Here is a 14,743-nt window from a genome sequence, read left to right as displayed (position 1 = left end):
GGCAGAAGAAATGAACAATCATTTTGCTTCTGTGTTCATTATAGAGGATACAAAAAACATTCCAGTAATATCTACAAATCAAGAGGTGAACGGGAGAAAGGAACTTGGTGAAATTGAAATCAATAGGGAAACGGTACTGAGCAAATTGATGGAGCAGCAGGCTGGCAAGCCTCCAGGTCCCGATGGACTACATCCTAGAGTCTTAGAAAAGGTGGCTGTTGAGGTAGTCGATGTTCTGGTGTTAGTTTTCCAAAATTTGCTAGATTCTGGAAAGTAGCAAATATAACCCCTATATTCATGAAGGGATGTAGGCAGGAAACTAAAGGCTAGTTAGCTTCACGTCTGTCATGGGGAAGTTATTAGAATTGATCATTAAGGAGGTTATAGCTGGGCTATAGAAGAGCTCAAGGCAATTGGGAAGAGTCAGCTTGGTTTTGTGAAAGGAAAATCATGTTTAACCAATTAATTGGAGTTTTTTGAAGGAGTAACATGCGCAGTGAATAAAGGGGAGCCTGTAGCTGTACTATACTTGGATTTCCAGAAGGCTTTTGATAAAGTGCCACATCAAAGATTATTACGAAAAATAAAAGTGCATGATGTAGTGGGTAACATATTAGCACGGATAGAAGATCGGCTGACTGGCTGGCAGAAAGAGAGTGTGCATAAATGGGTCTTTTTCGGATAGGCAGATTGGCGTCCCACGGGTCTGTACTGGGGCCTCAACTTTTTATGATTTACATCAATGACTTAGATGAGTGCAGTGAAGACATGGTAGCTAAGTTTGCAGATGACACAAAGATAGGTAGGAAAGTATATTGTGAAGAGGACATGAGGTTGCTGATGGATATAGATAGGTTGAGTGAGTGGGCAAAGATCTGGCAAATGAAGTTTAATGTGGGAAAACGTGAAGTCTTTCACTTTCACAGGAAGAACAAAAAAGCAGAGTACTACTTAAATGGAGAACGGCTGCATAATCCTGAGGTGCAGGGGGATCTAGGTGTTCTGGTACATGAGTCACAAAAAGTTAGTATGCAAGTACAGCAAGTAATTAAGAAAGCTAATGGAATGCTATCCTTTATTACAAGAGGGATTGAACAAATAAAGTAAGGATGTTATGCTTCAGTTATACAGGGCTTTGGTGAGACCGTACCTCGAATACTGTGTGCAGTTTTGGTCTCCTTATTTAAGCAAGAATGTAAATGCATTGGAGACAGTTCAAAGGAAGTTCACTAGATTGATACCTGGAATGAGTAGGCTGTCTTATGAGGAAAGATTGGACAGACTGGGCTTGTTTACACTGGAGCTTAGAAGAGCGAGGGGCGATTTGATTGAAGTTTACAAGACCCTGAATGGCCTTGACAAGGTGGACTTCGAAAGGCTGTTTCCTCTTGTGGGTGAGTCCAGAAATAGGGGGCACTGTTTTAAAATTAGGGGTCGCCCTTTTAGGACAGATGAGGAGAAATTTTTTCTGAGGGTTGTGACTTTGGAATTCTCTGCCTCAGAAGGTGGTGGAGGCAGGGTAATTATTTTTAAGGCAGAGGTAGATAGATTCTTGTTAGGTAAGGGAATCAAAGGTTATCGGGGTTAGAAGGGAATGTGGATATCGAAACACAAAATGAACAGCCAAGATCTTATTGAATGAAGGAGCAGGCTCAAGGGGCCGAATGGTCTATTCCTGTTTCTTGTGGTGCCCGCCTGTCGCTGGCACTGGCATTGGAGACAGCCTGCTGACTCTATCTTGTTGGCCTTGATGACCTTGGCGGTCGTCCTCTGGCCAGTGGAGCCCGTGCTGGCCCCGCCTGGGAGGGAGCAGCCAATGCCACAGCTGGCATCTCCCCAGTCATCGCAGCCTCATCAGATGCCACGGTCACTAGTAGAGGGACGGAGGAACTGCTGCCATCATCCAGACCGCCCTCAGAGGAGCCCACGGAGACTACAAGCAGCTCGTGCGCCAACATGAGGTCGCTCTGGAACTCCTTGCTCACCAATGATGGATGGGCACCTAGCTAGGATACTGGGTGCCTCATCCATCTCCCACATTGGCACTGACTATCTGAGGTCATTGCCTGCGTGAGGGCCTGCAGCTCCGAGCGCAACCCCAGGAACCCCTGATTCTGTTCCTGGAGTTGCTCCTCCATTAGAGCTGCCTCTCCCTCAATGGAGGAGGCATTGCGCTCGGCCATGAGGGTCAACGCAGTACTCATACCCTACATGGACTCCTCCACAACGGAGACCATGGCACGCAGAGCCTCATGGAGCTCCGCCAGATCCTCTCATCCCACTGGACATCCACCATCTGGTGCCTAATGGACAACTCCAGAAACTCATCATATGCCTTTGACTCAGCATCGTCCTGATCCCCAGCAGTCCTCTGACTGCTGGTGCCTGGGCACTCTGCCTCCGCCTGCACCTCAAACGAGTGCAAAGTGCCCTCACCAATGTGCACTAGCCGCATGTGTCATTCTAGCCGCTGGTCTAATGCTCACCAAGATGCTGGTATCCGTGCTGGTGCCTGGTTCAGGAGTGCGTGTGACACAGGTGCAAATGAAGCCTGGTGGTTCTCTGGCGTCAGGGGTGGCCCTTCAGGGTCCAGAGAGCTAGTGCATGCTGGCGAATCTAGCGGAGAACAAGGACATGTCATTAGTTAAAGGCATCACACTGTCACTGTGCATGCCAGGCACCCTGGTGAGACAATGGAGATCTGCATCATGGTGCCATTGTCTTTCAATGATCAATGGGGACTCCAACTTTGAGGCTCCCATCAATGAAGAGACTACACTAGAATGGTTGCACAATCCAAAACTCTCACCTTGCACTGCACTCTTAACACCTTCTGTCACCCCCACCCGCGTCCCCACGCTCGGTTGCACATAGAGCGTACCGGCTCTCTAGCTCTAGGGCGTGCTGCTCGAATCTAGTGGGCAGCAGCCATTTGGGTGGGCCTCTGACTGTATGTGACCTCTCTGATTGGTTATGGCTCGTCTTCTCCTGAAAGGACAGAGGAGCATCGATTCGTCCACTCTCTACCTGTAGTGGCATTGCAGCCTGGCCAACCCCAGTTGAGGAACACCTCACAGGGCACATCTGAGTTGTGGCCCTGGAGCCGCAAGGCACTCAGTCCAAGCAGCCAGGCCTTACACCCTTGGCCAGCTCCGGCATCATTGACAGTTGGCACTCGGACTCGAGCACCCCTGAGCTCCAAGGGGGGAATGGCCACACCTCAACACTTCTGCACACTGAGCCATGCCAACATGGTACTCACCCTTCCGGAGCGCAGCAGGTCATTGAGCCTCTTCCAGCTCTGCTCCCATGTGTGCTGCACCACGTCATGGCTACTAACTTGCGCTACAGCCTCCTCCCATGTCCTCATTGTGAGGTGTGGTAGCCTCCTCCTCCTATCTTTGGCCACCTCCTCCAGGCAGACCGTGAGGCACTCATTCGAATAGCAGGGGGCCGAGTGCCCACCTGGCCTGCCCTCCTGCCTGGCATCTCCAGCCGCACTCGACTCCATGTTGGGTAACGGGAGACAGAAGAGACGTTCTTCCATGGTGGCCTTCAAGGGGCTGCCTGTACCGTTTTAAAATAGGTCGCCATTGAACCAGGCAGCCGACAGGCCCACGCCTCTGCCCTTCCTTCCCGACCAGTGGGGAGCTGCGTTTCACGCTGGGCGAGCCATAATTGGCCCACCAGCATGAAATCGTGGCAGAAAGCCAATCGCGGGTGGCAGCCCATCTCTCCGCTGACTGTGCCCACCCGCTGATCTGAAAATTCTGCCTATGTTCTTTAGATTATTAATCCAGGTCTATGGATTTCTGTCTGATAATGCTGTGAATTACAACATTGATAATATACCTGTTTCTGCCATTTGAAAACCACATTTTATTCTTAAGTAACTCCTTTGCTCTCTCTATGCAGGGGGTTAGTGGTGCACTGGCTGTTCTGATGAAAGATGCTATCAAACCAACCTTGATGCAAACACTGGAGGTAAGAACGCTCAAACTTCTCATAGACTTTATTACAGGAGAGCCTCAATCCTGAGTCAGGAGAAGAATTAACTTGCATTTATATAGTGCCTTTCATGGCCTCCTGGCGCCCCCAAGTGTTTTACTGCTAATTAAGTACATATGAAGTGTAGTCACTGTCCTATTGTAGAAATCTCAGCAGCCAATTTGTGCACAGCAAGGTCCCATAAACAGCAACGAGATAATGATGAGAAAACCTTGTTTTTAGTCGTGTTGGCTGCGGGGTAAATTTTGGCTAGTACCTTGGAAGAACACCTCTCTTTGAATAATAATGTCACCGGAATTTTTATGTCCACCTGAGGGGGCAAATATTTTACTGTCTCATTTAAGAGGCGGGATCCCTGACAGTGCAGCACTCCCTCAGAACTGCACTGGGAGTGTCGACCCAGATTGCGTGCTCAAGTCCTGGAGTGGGACTTGAAATTCTGACCTTCTGACTCCGAGGTGAGAGTGCTACCCGCTGAGCAATGGTTGACACTTAAGGTACATAGGAACAGGGCTAGGCCATTTCTCCTCTCTAGACCATTCTGCTTTTCAGTCAAATTGTGGTTCTTCTGTACCTCAACTCCATTTACTCACCTTTGTTCCATATTTCTTACCAAACGAAAATCTACCTACATTTCTGGGTGGACTGACAAAACCAAGGCCTTTGGAATCTACTGCAGTTGGTAGATATTTAGCAAATGGTTTTTAGCAGCTAATGATTATTATATCTCTTACCTGAAATCAATCTCTCTCTCCCTTCTCTCTCTCGCTTTGACCCTCGCGTTGTCTGCTCGCCTCGCCCTCTCGTTGCCTGCCTGCCTCGTATGAATATACGAAATAGGAGCATAAGTAGGCCATTCAGCCCCTCATGCCTGCTCCACCATTCAATAAGGTCATGGTTGATCTGTTTGTTTTGACTTCCACATTCCCATCTACCCCCACTAACCTTAGAAATCTTGTCTAACAAGGATCTATCTACCCCGCCTTAAAAACATTCAATGACTCCGCCTCCACTGCCTTTGGAGGCAGCGAGTTACAAAGTCACACAACCCTCAGAGAAAAAATTTCTCCATCTCTGTCCTAAAAGGCCACCAGAGGAAACATCCTTTCCACGTCCACCTTGTCAATACCTTTCAGGATCTCATATACTTCACTCAAGTCACCCCTCACTCTTCTAAACTCCAGTGGAAGCATGCCCAATCTGTCTAACCTTTCCTCATAAGACAACCTGCTCATTCCAGTTATCAATCTAGTAAACCTCCTCTGAACTGCCTCCAACGCATTTACATCCTTCCTTAAATAAGGAGACAAAAACTGCACACAGTATTAGAGATGTGGTCTCACCAATGCTCCATATAACTGAAGCATAACATCCTTGCTTTTATATTGAATTCCTCTCGTAATAAAGGATAGCATTCCATTAACCTTAATTACTTCCTGTACCTGCATACTAAATTTTTGTGACTCATGCACTAGAACAGCTAGATCCCTCTGCACCCCGGAATTCTGCAGCCATTCTCCGTTGAAGTAATAATCTGCTTTTATATTCTTCCTGCATTCCTGCATTATACTCCATCTGCCAGATTTTTGCCCATTCACTCAACTATGTATATGCGTCTTGCAACCTTCTTAGGGAAGTATGTTGTGAAGAAGACATAGCTATCTGTGTCATCTACAAATTAAGTTACCATGCCTTCACTCCCTTCATCTAAGTCATTGATATGAACTGTTAAAAGTTGAGATCCCAGCACAGACCCCTGTGGGATTCCACTCGTCACATCCTGCCAATCAGAAAAATACCCATTTATGCATACTTTCTGTTTTCTGCTAGCCAGCCAATCTTCTATCCATGCTAATATGTTACCCTACCCCATGAGCTTTTCTTTGCCGCAATAACTTTTGATGCCTTCTGGAAATCCAAGTACAGCATGTCTACAGGGTCCCCTTTATCTGCAGCGCATGTTACTCCTTCAAAGAACTCCAATAAATTGGTTAAACGTGATTTCCGTTTCACAAAGCCGTGCTGACTCTTCCCGATTACCTTGAATTTCTCTCAAGTGCCGAGCTATAACCTCCTTAATGATTGATTCTAACACCTTCGCCACGACAGACATCAAGCTAACTGGCCTATAGTTTCTTGTTTTCTGCCTCCCTCCCTTCTTGAATAGAGGGGTTATATTTGCTACTTTCCAGTCTGATGGAACCTTTCTAGAATCTAGGGAATTTTGGAAAATTAACACTAACGCATCTTATTACTCTAATAATTAGACCCTAGGATGAAGTCCATCAGGACCCGGAGACTTGTCAGCCCACAGCACCAACAGTTTGCTCAGTACTGCTTCCCCAGTGATTGTAATTTCACCAAGTTCCCCTCTCCTTTCCTCCTCCTGATTTACAGCTATTACTGGAATGTTTCTGTATCCCCTATGGTGAAGACAGAAGCAAAATATTTGTTCATTTCATCTGCCATTTCCTTACTGTCTACTATTAATTCCCCACTGTCACTCTCTAGAGGACCAACACTCACTTTACCTACTCTTTTCTTGTTTAAATACCTGTAGAAACTCTTGCTATCCATTTTTACATTTCTAACTAGCTTCCTAATTAACCGTTTAGTCATTTTCTGCCATTCTTTATATTCTGACCAATCATCTGACCTACCACTCATCTTTGCCCAGTTATATGCTTTTCCCTAAAGTTTTCCTTGGAAAAGCTTTCCCTAACTACTTTAGTTAACCACAGATGGTGGGTCCTCCCCTTAGGATTTTTCTTTATAGTAGGATTATACTTATTCTGAAATATCCACTTAAATGTCTGCCACAGTTTCTCTATTGATCTATACCCTAGCCTAGTGTCCCAGTTCACTTCAGCTAGATCATCTTTCATGCCCACATAATTGCCCTTATTTAAGTTTAAGATACTAGTCTTAGACCCACTCTTCTCCGTTTCAAACTGGATGTAAAATTCAATCATATTGTGGTCGCTGCTACTTAGGGGTGCCTTTACTCTGAGGCTATTAATTAATCCTATCATGTTGCACAATACTAAATCTAATATAACCTGCTCTGTGGTTGGTTCCAGAACATGCTGCTATAAGAGATGATATTATTAAAGTCACCCATGATTATTGCTGTCCGCTTATCACAAGCACGCAATACCTTTTCTTGTATACTTTGTTCTACATTGTGGTTACTGTTGGGGGCCTGTAGACCACTGCCTCTAGTGACTTCTTTTTCCTACTATTCCTCTTCTCTACCCAAACCAATTCTACATCCTGATCTCCTGAACCAAGGTGGTCCCTAACTATTGCTCCAATGCCATCCTTGATCAACAGTGCTAACCCTCCACCTTTACCTAACTTGCTATGCTTCTTGAATATCATATACCGCTCAACATTCAGGATCCAATCCTTGTCATCCTGCAACCACATCTCCGTAATGGCCATCAGATCATATTTGTTTACTTCAACGTACGCTTTCAATTCATTTACTTTGTTACGAATGCTACACTCATTCAGATACAGAGCCTTTAGTTTTGTCTTTTTGTTACCTTTGTAACATCTAGTTTTGACTTTTGGTGCATTTTTAGGTTTATCTTTATCCCTTCCTCCTATTCCATGATCCTCACTGCCCATATTACTATTGTGGCCTCCTGCTTTGAATCTACCCCTTAATTTGCCAGATCTATCCAAACTTGATCCCTCAACCACCTTGTTTAGTTCAAAGCCCCCTCTACTTCCCTGGTTATGCGATTTTCAAGAACACGTGTTCCAGCATGGTTCAGGCGTAGACCATCCCAACGGTACAATCCCCACTTTCTCCAATACTGGTGCCAGTGCCCCAAGAACCGGAACTCACTTCTCCCACACCAGACTTTGAGCCACACATCGATCTCTCTAGTCTTATTTGCCCTATGCCAATTTGCACGTGGCTCAGGTAATAATCCAGGGATTATTACCTTTGAGGTTCTGCTTAATTTGGTACCTAGCTCCTCATACTGACTACGCAGCATCTCCTTCCTCATCCTGCCTATGTCATTAGTACCTACATGGACCACGACCACTGGATCCTCCCCCTCCCACTGCCAGTTCCTCTCCAGCCCTGAGCAGATGTCCAGAACCCTCGCACCGGTCAGGCAACACCCTTCTGGACTTACGCTCTTTGCTGCAGAGAACAGTGTCAATCTCCCTCACTATACTGTCCCCTACTACCACTACATTCCTGTTTGCTGCCCCACTTGAATGTCTTCCTGTATCCTGGTGCCATAGCTAGCGCCTCATCCACCTTGCAGACCTCGCTTTCTTCCACACAGGTTGTGAGCACTGCAAACCTGTTTGACAATTACAAAGTCTCAAGCTCCTCGTGTACTATCTGCTCAGTCCCATTACCTGCCTCGCTGACAGTCACATCCTCTTGCACCCTCTCGCACTTTCTCTTGCTCCTTGTCTTGCTCCCCCTCGCGCCTCCTTGCCCCCCCGCCCAGAGCGCCTCCTCACCCTGGCATGCTGCCTCACGCAGGGGTGACCCTGTGCTCTTTGTACTTTATTTTCTGTGTTCGTGTTTTGTGGCTGAAATGTCAGTGCCTGAGAACTTTCCGTTGTGGCACTTTCTGTTCCCACTCAGCTAGTGAAAGGGTACTTTGTGTTTTCACAGATGAGGCTTGAGGGGTTTTTGGGGACGGGGGGCATGACGCTGGTGCTGGACGGATCCTTTTGAAGTCTAGAGCATTTGTTATTTTTATATATGAAGAAAAGGTATGAGCTCATGCAAAAATCAATTTAATTTAAGGAAAATGTTAGAAATATTTGGATTCGAACATTTCAAATATTCGAATGTTAGAAACATTCTCTCAGAGCAGTTCCCTAATATCTTTACTATCCTAAGACTTCTATTTCAGCCTCTAATATTGGTCGCCTCTGCCCGTCTGCTGTTAAAACCCTCATCCATGCTTTTGTTACCTCCAGACTTGACTATTCCAATGTTCTCATGGCCAGTCTCCCCTTCTTCCACCTTACATCAGCTTCAACTCATTCTGTCAGCTTCAGTCTATCCTAACACAAGCCATGTGCCTTTCTCCCATCATTTCTGTGCTTGCTGACCAACATTAGCTCCTGGCCCGGCAGTGCCTTGCATTTAAACTTACCTTGTGTTCAGATCCCACCATGGCCTTTCCCCTCCTTATCTCTGTAGCCTCCTCTGGACCTATAACTGTAAGAACCATCCAAAATCTCTGCATTCCTCCAATTCTGGTCTCTTCACCATCCCGAATTTCCACCATGCTACAATTCACGGAGGTGTCTTCGGCTGTCTCAGCCTTAAAATCAAGGATTCCCTCCCTAAACCAATCCCTCCCTATCTCTCTTTCTCCTTTCAGATACTCCTTATGGTCTTATTAAGGGAACCAAGGGTTATGGCAACAAGGCAGGAAAGCGGAGTTGAGGATTATCAGATCAGCCATGATCTCACTGAATGGCAGAGCAGACTTGGTGGGCCGAATGGCCTACTTCTGCTCCTACATCTTATGGTCTTAAAACCCCCCTCTTTGACCAATCCTTTGGTCACCTATCCTGATAGCTCCTCATGTGGTTTGGTGTCAGATTTCTCTTTGGAACGTTTTGCTACATTGAAGGAGCTTTATAAATGTGAGTAGTTGAAGCCAATAAACCCCACCCCCTGTAAAGGACTGAACACCTGATCAACGGACATAAATATGGTTAGAAGTGTTCACACACAGTCTGTTAATCAGACTGTGATTCCTTCCACAAATTCACCCTATTCTCCAAGGGAAGTATGAAACTTTGCAGATAACCACCACCTGCATATGTCTGCTCAACAATGTGTCTCAAACATGTGTTTTTTCAACTGAGCTAATGATTAAGCTCTTTTCATGATCGAGAGCTGTGTTGCTACCAGAGGGTGAGAATCTGATTGGAACGTGAAAAATCAAAAGAATGTGTTCACTAATGAAGCAACAAAGCCGCACCAATTGTCAATGCCCACTGGTGTAATTTGGCCTCACTCCCACAGGTGGCGCAAGAGTTTCATTTCTACTCATCATGCGTGTGCCTCACGAGGTAAATCCACTCTGGTTCCTATCCAGGAAGACCTCTCTGCTTGCTTTTAGCTCTTCAGCCACCTGGATAAAACCAATTTGATGATTAACTTACCTGCCAGCTGTTACATTTTGATAGTTGGAATGGAGAAAAGAAGGCTGAGAGGAGACTTGAAAGAGGTATTCAAGATCCTGTAGGATATTAACAGGGTAAATAGTGAGAAATTGTTCTCTCAAAAGTACATCAAGAACTAGAGGGCACAAATTCAAAATAATGGGCAAAAGGAGATGTGAGGAAAAGATTTTTAACCTAGAGGGTGGTTGAAGTCTGGAACAAACTTCCTGAGAGGGTAGTGGAGGCAGATTCGATTGAGGTATTCAAAATGGAATTGAATTGCTATCTGAAAAGAATGTGCAAGGTTATGGGGATAAAGCCGGGGAGTGGGATTAGGTAGATTGCTCTTTCAGCAAGCCAGTGCAGACTCGATGGGCCAAATGGCCGCCTCCTGCACCGTAAAGATTCTGTGATAAGGAGGCTTCCTACTCCTTGAAAAAATAAACTCTAAATGGGGTGGAAATGCAAAGGATTCACCAATCACTAGAAGTAGCAATGTAGGGTTAACACAGCTATGAAAGTGCAAACAAAGCACTGGGGTTCATTTTTAGAGGCACATTATCAGCTAGAACTCAGTTGGTAGCACTTTCACCTCTCAATCAGAAGGTTGTGGGGCCCCCCCCACAGTCACTTACTAAATGTAAGTTGTTATCAAATGTAACCAAAGAGGCTTCCCCACCCACCCCCATCAGGTTTAGCTTTACAATTTTTAGAACCAACTGTACAACAGTTCTGCGCTGTGAAGTTTTGCATTCTGATTTGCAATCTGGCATCAGCCTCCCTTCTAATTTTTCGTTGTTAGGCTTGGCCTGTTTGTTGTACTGCATGGTACTTTCTGGATTCCTGCGGGCTTCGCAACTTTGTTTTATTTTGCTGGGAGATGTTGCACCAAGTTTACTCTTTTTGATTTAGAAGGAACGTCTGAAATAATATCCATGGTAGGTGGTTGTTAATGGCAGTACTGTGTGACTCTTGGTTTTTAATAGTTCTCTGTTTCTCTTTTTCTCTCTCTCTCCACCCACCACTACCACTGTTCCCCTGACCCCACCCCCCCCCCCCCCCCCAACCCGCCCCGACTCCCCAGGGAACCCCCGTGTTTGTGCATGCTGGACCTTTTGCGAATATTGCACATGGCAATTCTTCGGTTCTAGCTGACAAGTTGGCACTGAAGCTTGTTGGCAAGGATGGGTTTGTGGGTAAGTAGACTGCTGTATCAGGACCCCAGTGTTGTCCTGTAGACGTTGATGGATTAGGTGAAGGACAAAACTGTGGGAAATAAAAGTTCAATGTGGGAAAGTCAGAGCACATCCACTTTGGACCTACGAAAGATAGATCCAGAGTATTCTCCAAAAACTAGCAACTTTCGCAGAGCAGAAAGTTTTAGGCCTCCAAGTGCACAAATCGCTAAAAGCTAGTGGGCCAATACAAAAAATAATAAGGTAATGAAATGTTGGCTTTCATCTCCGGGGCTGGGATAGAAAGGGATAGAAATTATGCTATAGTTATATGAAACTCTGGTTAGGTCCCATCTGGAGTACTGGGGTTCCATTCTAGATACCACATCTCAGGAAGGATTTCCTGTAGGGGGTGCAGCACAAATTCACCTGTATCATAGCAAGGCTAAAATGGTTAAGTTATGAGGATTATTTGCATAGACTTGGCTTGTGTTCCCTTGAGAACAGAAGATTAAGAGGTGATCTAATTAGAGTTTAAGATGATCAAATGATTTGATGGCTTCTTTCCATCTACCCTATTTCCTCTGGTGGGGGAGTCCAGAACAAGGGGGTATAACCTTAAAATTAGAGCTAGGCTGTTCAGGGCTGATGTTGGAAAACATTTCTTCACACATAGGGTAGTGGAAATCTGGAACTTTTTTCCTCCAAAAACATAAGAAATAGGAACAGGAGTGGACCATTCGGCCCCTCGAGCCTGCTCCGCCATTCAATAAGATCATGGCTGATTATATGCTTCGATTTTCACATTCCCATCTAACCCCGATAACCTTTGATTCCCTTGCCTAACAAGAATCTATCTCCCTCTGCCTTAAAAGTATTCAATGAGCCCGCCTCCTCCACTTTCTGAGGCAGAGAACTCCAAAGTCTCTCAACCCTCTGAGAGAAAAAAATTTCTCCTCATCTCTGTCCTAAAAGGGCAACCCCTAATTTTAAAACAGTGCCCTCTATTTCTGGACTCACCCACTAGAGGAAACATCCTATCAACATCCACCTTGTCGAGGCCGTTCAGGATCTTGTGTACTTCAATCAAACATTTGGGGCTAGATTAATTGAAAAATTCAAAACTGAGTGTAACATTTTTTGTTCATAGTTTAAAAGGTGATGGAACCAAGGTGGATAGACGGAGTTAAGATTAAGATTATTTTAATTCTCATTGAATGTTGGATCAAGCTCGAGGGGCTGGATGGCCTACTTCTGTTCCTACGAGGCCAGGTCTATCGCAGGTGTCATGAGAAGGTGACTGTTGAAGGCCGTCAACGGGTTTGCAATTGTTGCTGCAATTTAAAGTTAATAGAAATAGAGGGAAGTCAATGAGGGTGATGGGTATGGAGGTATCTTGAGAACAAGTCATACAAGTGCAAGGATTAACTATTGCTTCCAATAATAAACATTTGGGAAGTGACAGTTGTTAACCTTAAGAGTTTTTTCAATTGAAAAAACGAGATCCCCAAATACATTAAGATGAAGGATGTTGGACAGTTTAGACGAGTTTGAATGTCAATCAAATAATTTTCAGTGCTAGTCCTACAGATGGGACTTCCAGAAGGCAGACAAAATTTTCTTGATAGAGAGGAAGGGCTCTTTAGGTCGAATCAGGAAAGCTACTAGAATATGTTCTGTGTTTGAAATTCATATTCAGATACATTTCATTTCAATAATAAAAGCAGTGCTTTCTACGTCACATAGGAATATATTCTTGGCTCAATAGTCTGAGCTGTCATGAATGTTCCTGCAATAAAGTTTGTTTAACACAGCCCCCCACCCCCCCACCGTTTTCATTCCTTTCATGACCTCAGCATGTCCTAAAGTGCTTTACAGCCAGTGAAATACTTATAAAATGTTGTTACTGTTGTAATGTAGGAGCCAATTTGGCACAGCAGGATCCTCCAAACTACAACGAGGTAAATGACCAGATACCATCAGGGCAGTGCCCTAGGTCTAACCATCTTCAGCTGCTTCCTCAATGCCATTCCTTCCATCATAATAGGGGATGTTCCCTGTTTGAACAGTGTTCATTGCCATTCATGACTCCTCAGGTAATGAAGTAGTTGATGCCTGCATATAATAAGACCTGGACAATATTCCTCCTGGCCTGATGTGTGACGTGTATGTTACCTAGCACTTAAGTGCCAAACAATGACATTCAGCAAGAGAAAGTCTAAACACCTCCCCAAGACATTTAATGATGATATCCCCATCTAATCCCTCACTATCAACATCTTGGGAGTCACCATTGACCAAAAGCCTAACTGAACCAGCCGCATAAATATTTGGCTATTTCAGCAGGGCAGAGACTGAATTCTGTGCCAAGTAACTTATCTGTTTCTCCAAAAACAAGTCAGGAGTGTGATGGAATACTCTGCACTTGCTAGAATGAATGCAGTTTCGTCAATACTCGAGAAGCACGACTCCATCCAGGACAAAGCAGCCCACTTGATTAGCACCCTATCCACCACCTTAAACATTCCCTCCACCACCAGCACAAAACAGCAGCAATGTGTACCATCCACTGCAGCGATTCTATCAAGGCTACTTTGAGAACACCTCCCAACCCGTGACCTCTACCACTCTCTGTTTCTCACCTGCATGCTGCCCCTTGGCGCCATCATCTGGGAACACAGTGCCATTTTCCACATGTCCACTGATGCCACCTAGCTCTACCTCATCACTGCCTCTATTGACTCATTCACTATCTCTAAATTGTTGGACTCCTTATCTGACATGCAGTAGTCTATGCAGAAATTTCCTCCAATTAAATATTGGGAAGATCAAAGCCATGGTCTTCAGTCCCCATTACGAGCTCAGTTCCCTAGCCATCAAGTCATCCCCCTTTCTGGCAACTGTGTGAGGCTGAACCAGACTATTTGCAATCTTGATGTCATTTGTTTTTGTTTGCTCTCGGGATCTGTGTGTTGCTGGTAAGGCCAGCATTTATTGTCTGTCCTCAAATGCCCTTGAAAAGATGGTGATGAGCCTTTAACCACTACAGTCCCTGGTAAACCCACAGTGCTCTTAGGGAGGGAGTTCCAGGATTTTAAGTCAGCGATGGTGAAGGAGCGGCAATATATTTCCAGGTCAAGCGTGGAGGTTAACTTGCTGGTGGTGATGTTTGCATGCATCTACTGGCCTTATCCTTTAGAGTTCTAGAGGTCGTAGGTTTGAAAGGTGCTGTTGAAGGAACCTTCCTAAACTGTTGAAGTGCACCCTGTGGATAGTACACACTGCATCTACCATGTGCCAATGGTGGAGGGGGTGAATTTTTAAAATAATTTGACCCCAAGATGAGCTTCAGACCTTACATCTGCACTATTGATAAGGCCTATTTCCATTTCCAT

At 45.2% G+C, this 14,743-nt stretch overlaps 1 protein-coding gene across 3 annotated transcripts in view; it reads left to right on the top strand.

Annotated features, from left to right (window-relative positions):
• The window catches only part of mthfd1l (methylenetetrahydrofolate dehydrogenase (NADP+ dependent) 1 like), a 196,217-nt gene that overhangs the window by 82,955 nt on the left and 98,519 nt on the right, over window positions 1-14,743 (top strand). For all 3 annotated transcript variants that reach the window (XM_078556605.1, XM_078556603.1, XM_078556604.1), the window contains exons 19-20: window positions 3,916-3,984; window positions 11,258-11,369. In XM_078556605.1, coding sequence (XP_078412731.1) covers window positions 3,916-3,984; window positions 11,258-11,369 — 181 coding nt within the window. The remainder of the gene's footprint in view (window positions 1-3,915; window positions 3,985-11,257; window positions 11,370-14,743) is intronic.

Source organism: Cetorhinus maximus, chromosome 14 (assembly GCF_964194155.1).
Source record: "Cetorhinus maximus chromosome 14, sCetMax3.hap1.1, whole genome shotgun sequence".
NCBI lineage: Eukaryota > Metazoa > Chordata > Chondrichthyes > Lamniformes > Cetorhinidae > Cetorhinus > Cetorhinus maximus.
The sequence above is the reverse complement of the archived record's forward strand: the minus strand, read 5'-3'. Positions and strand labels throughout refer to the sequence as shown.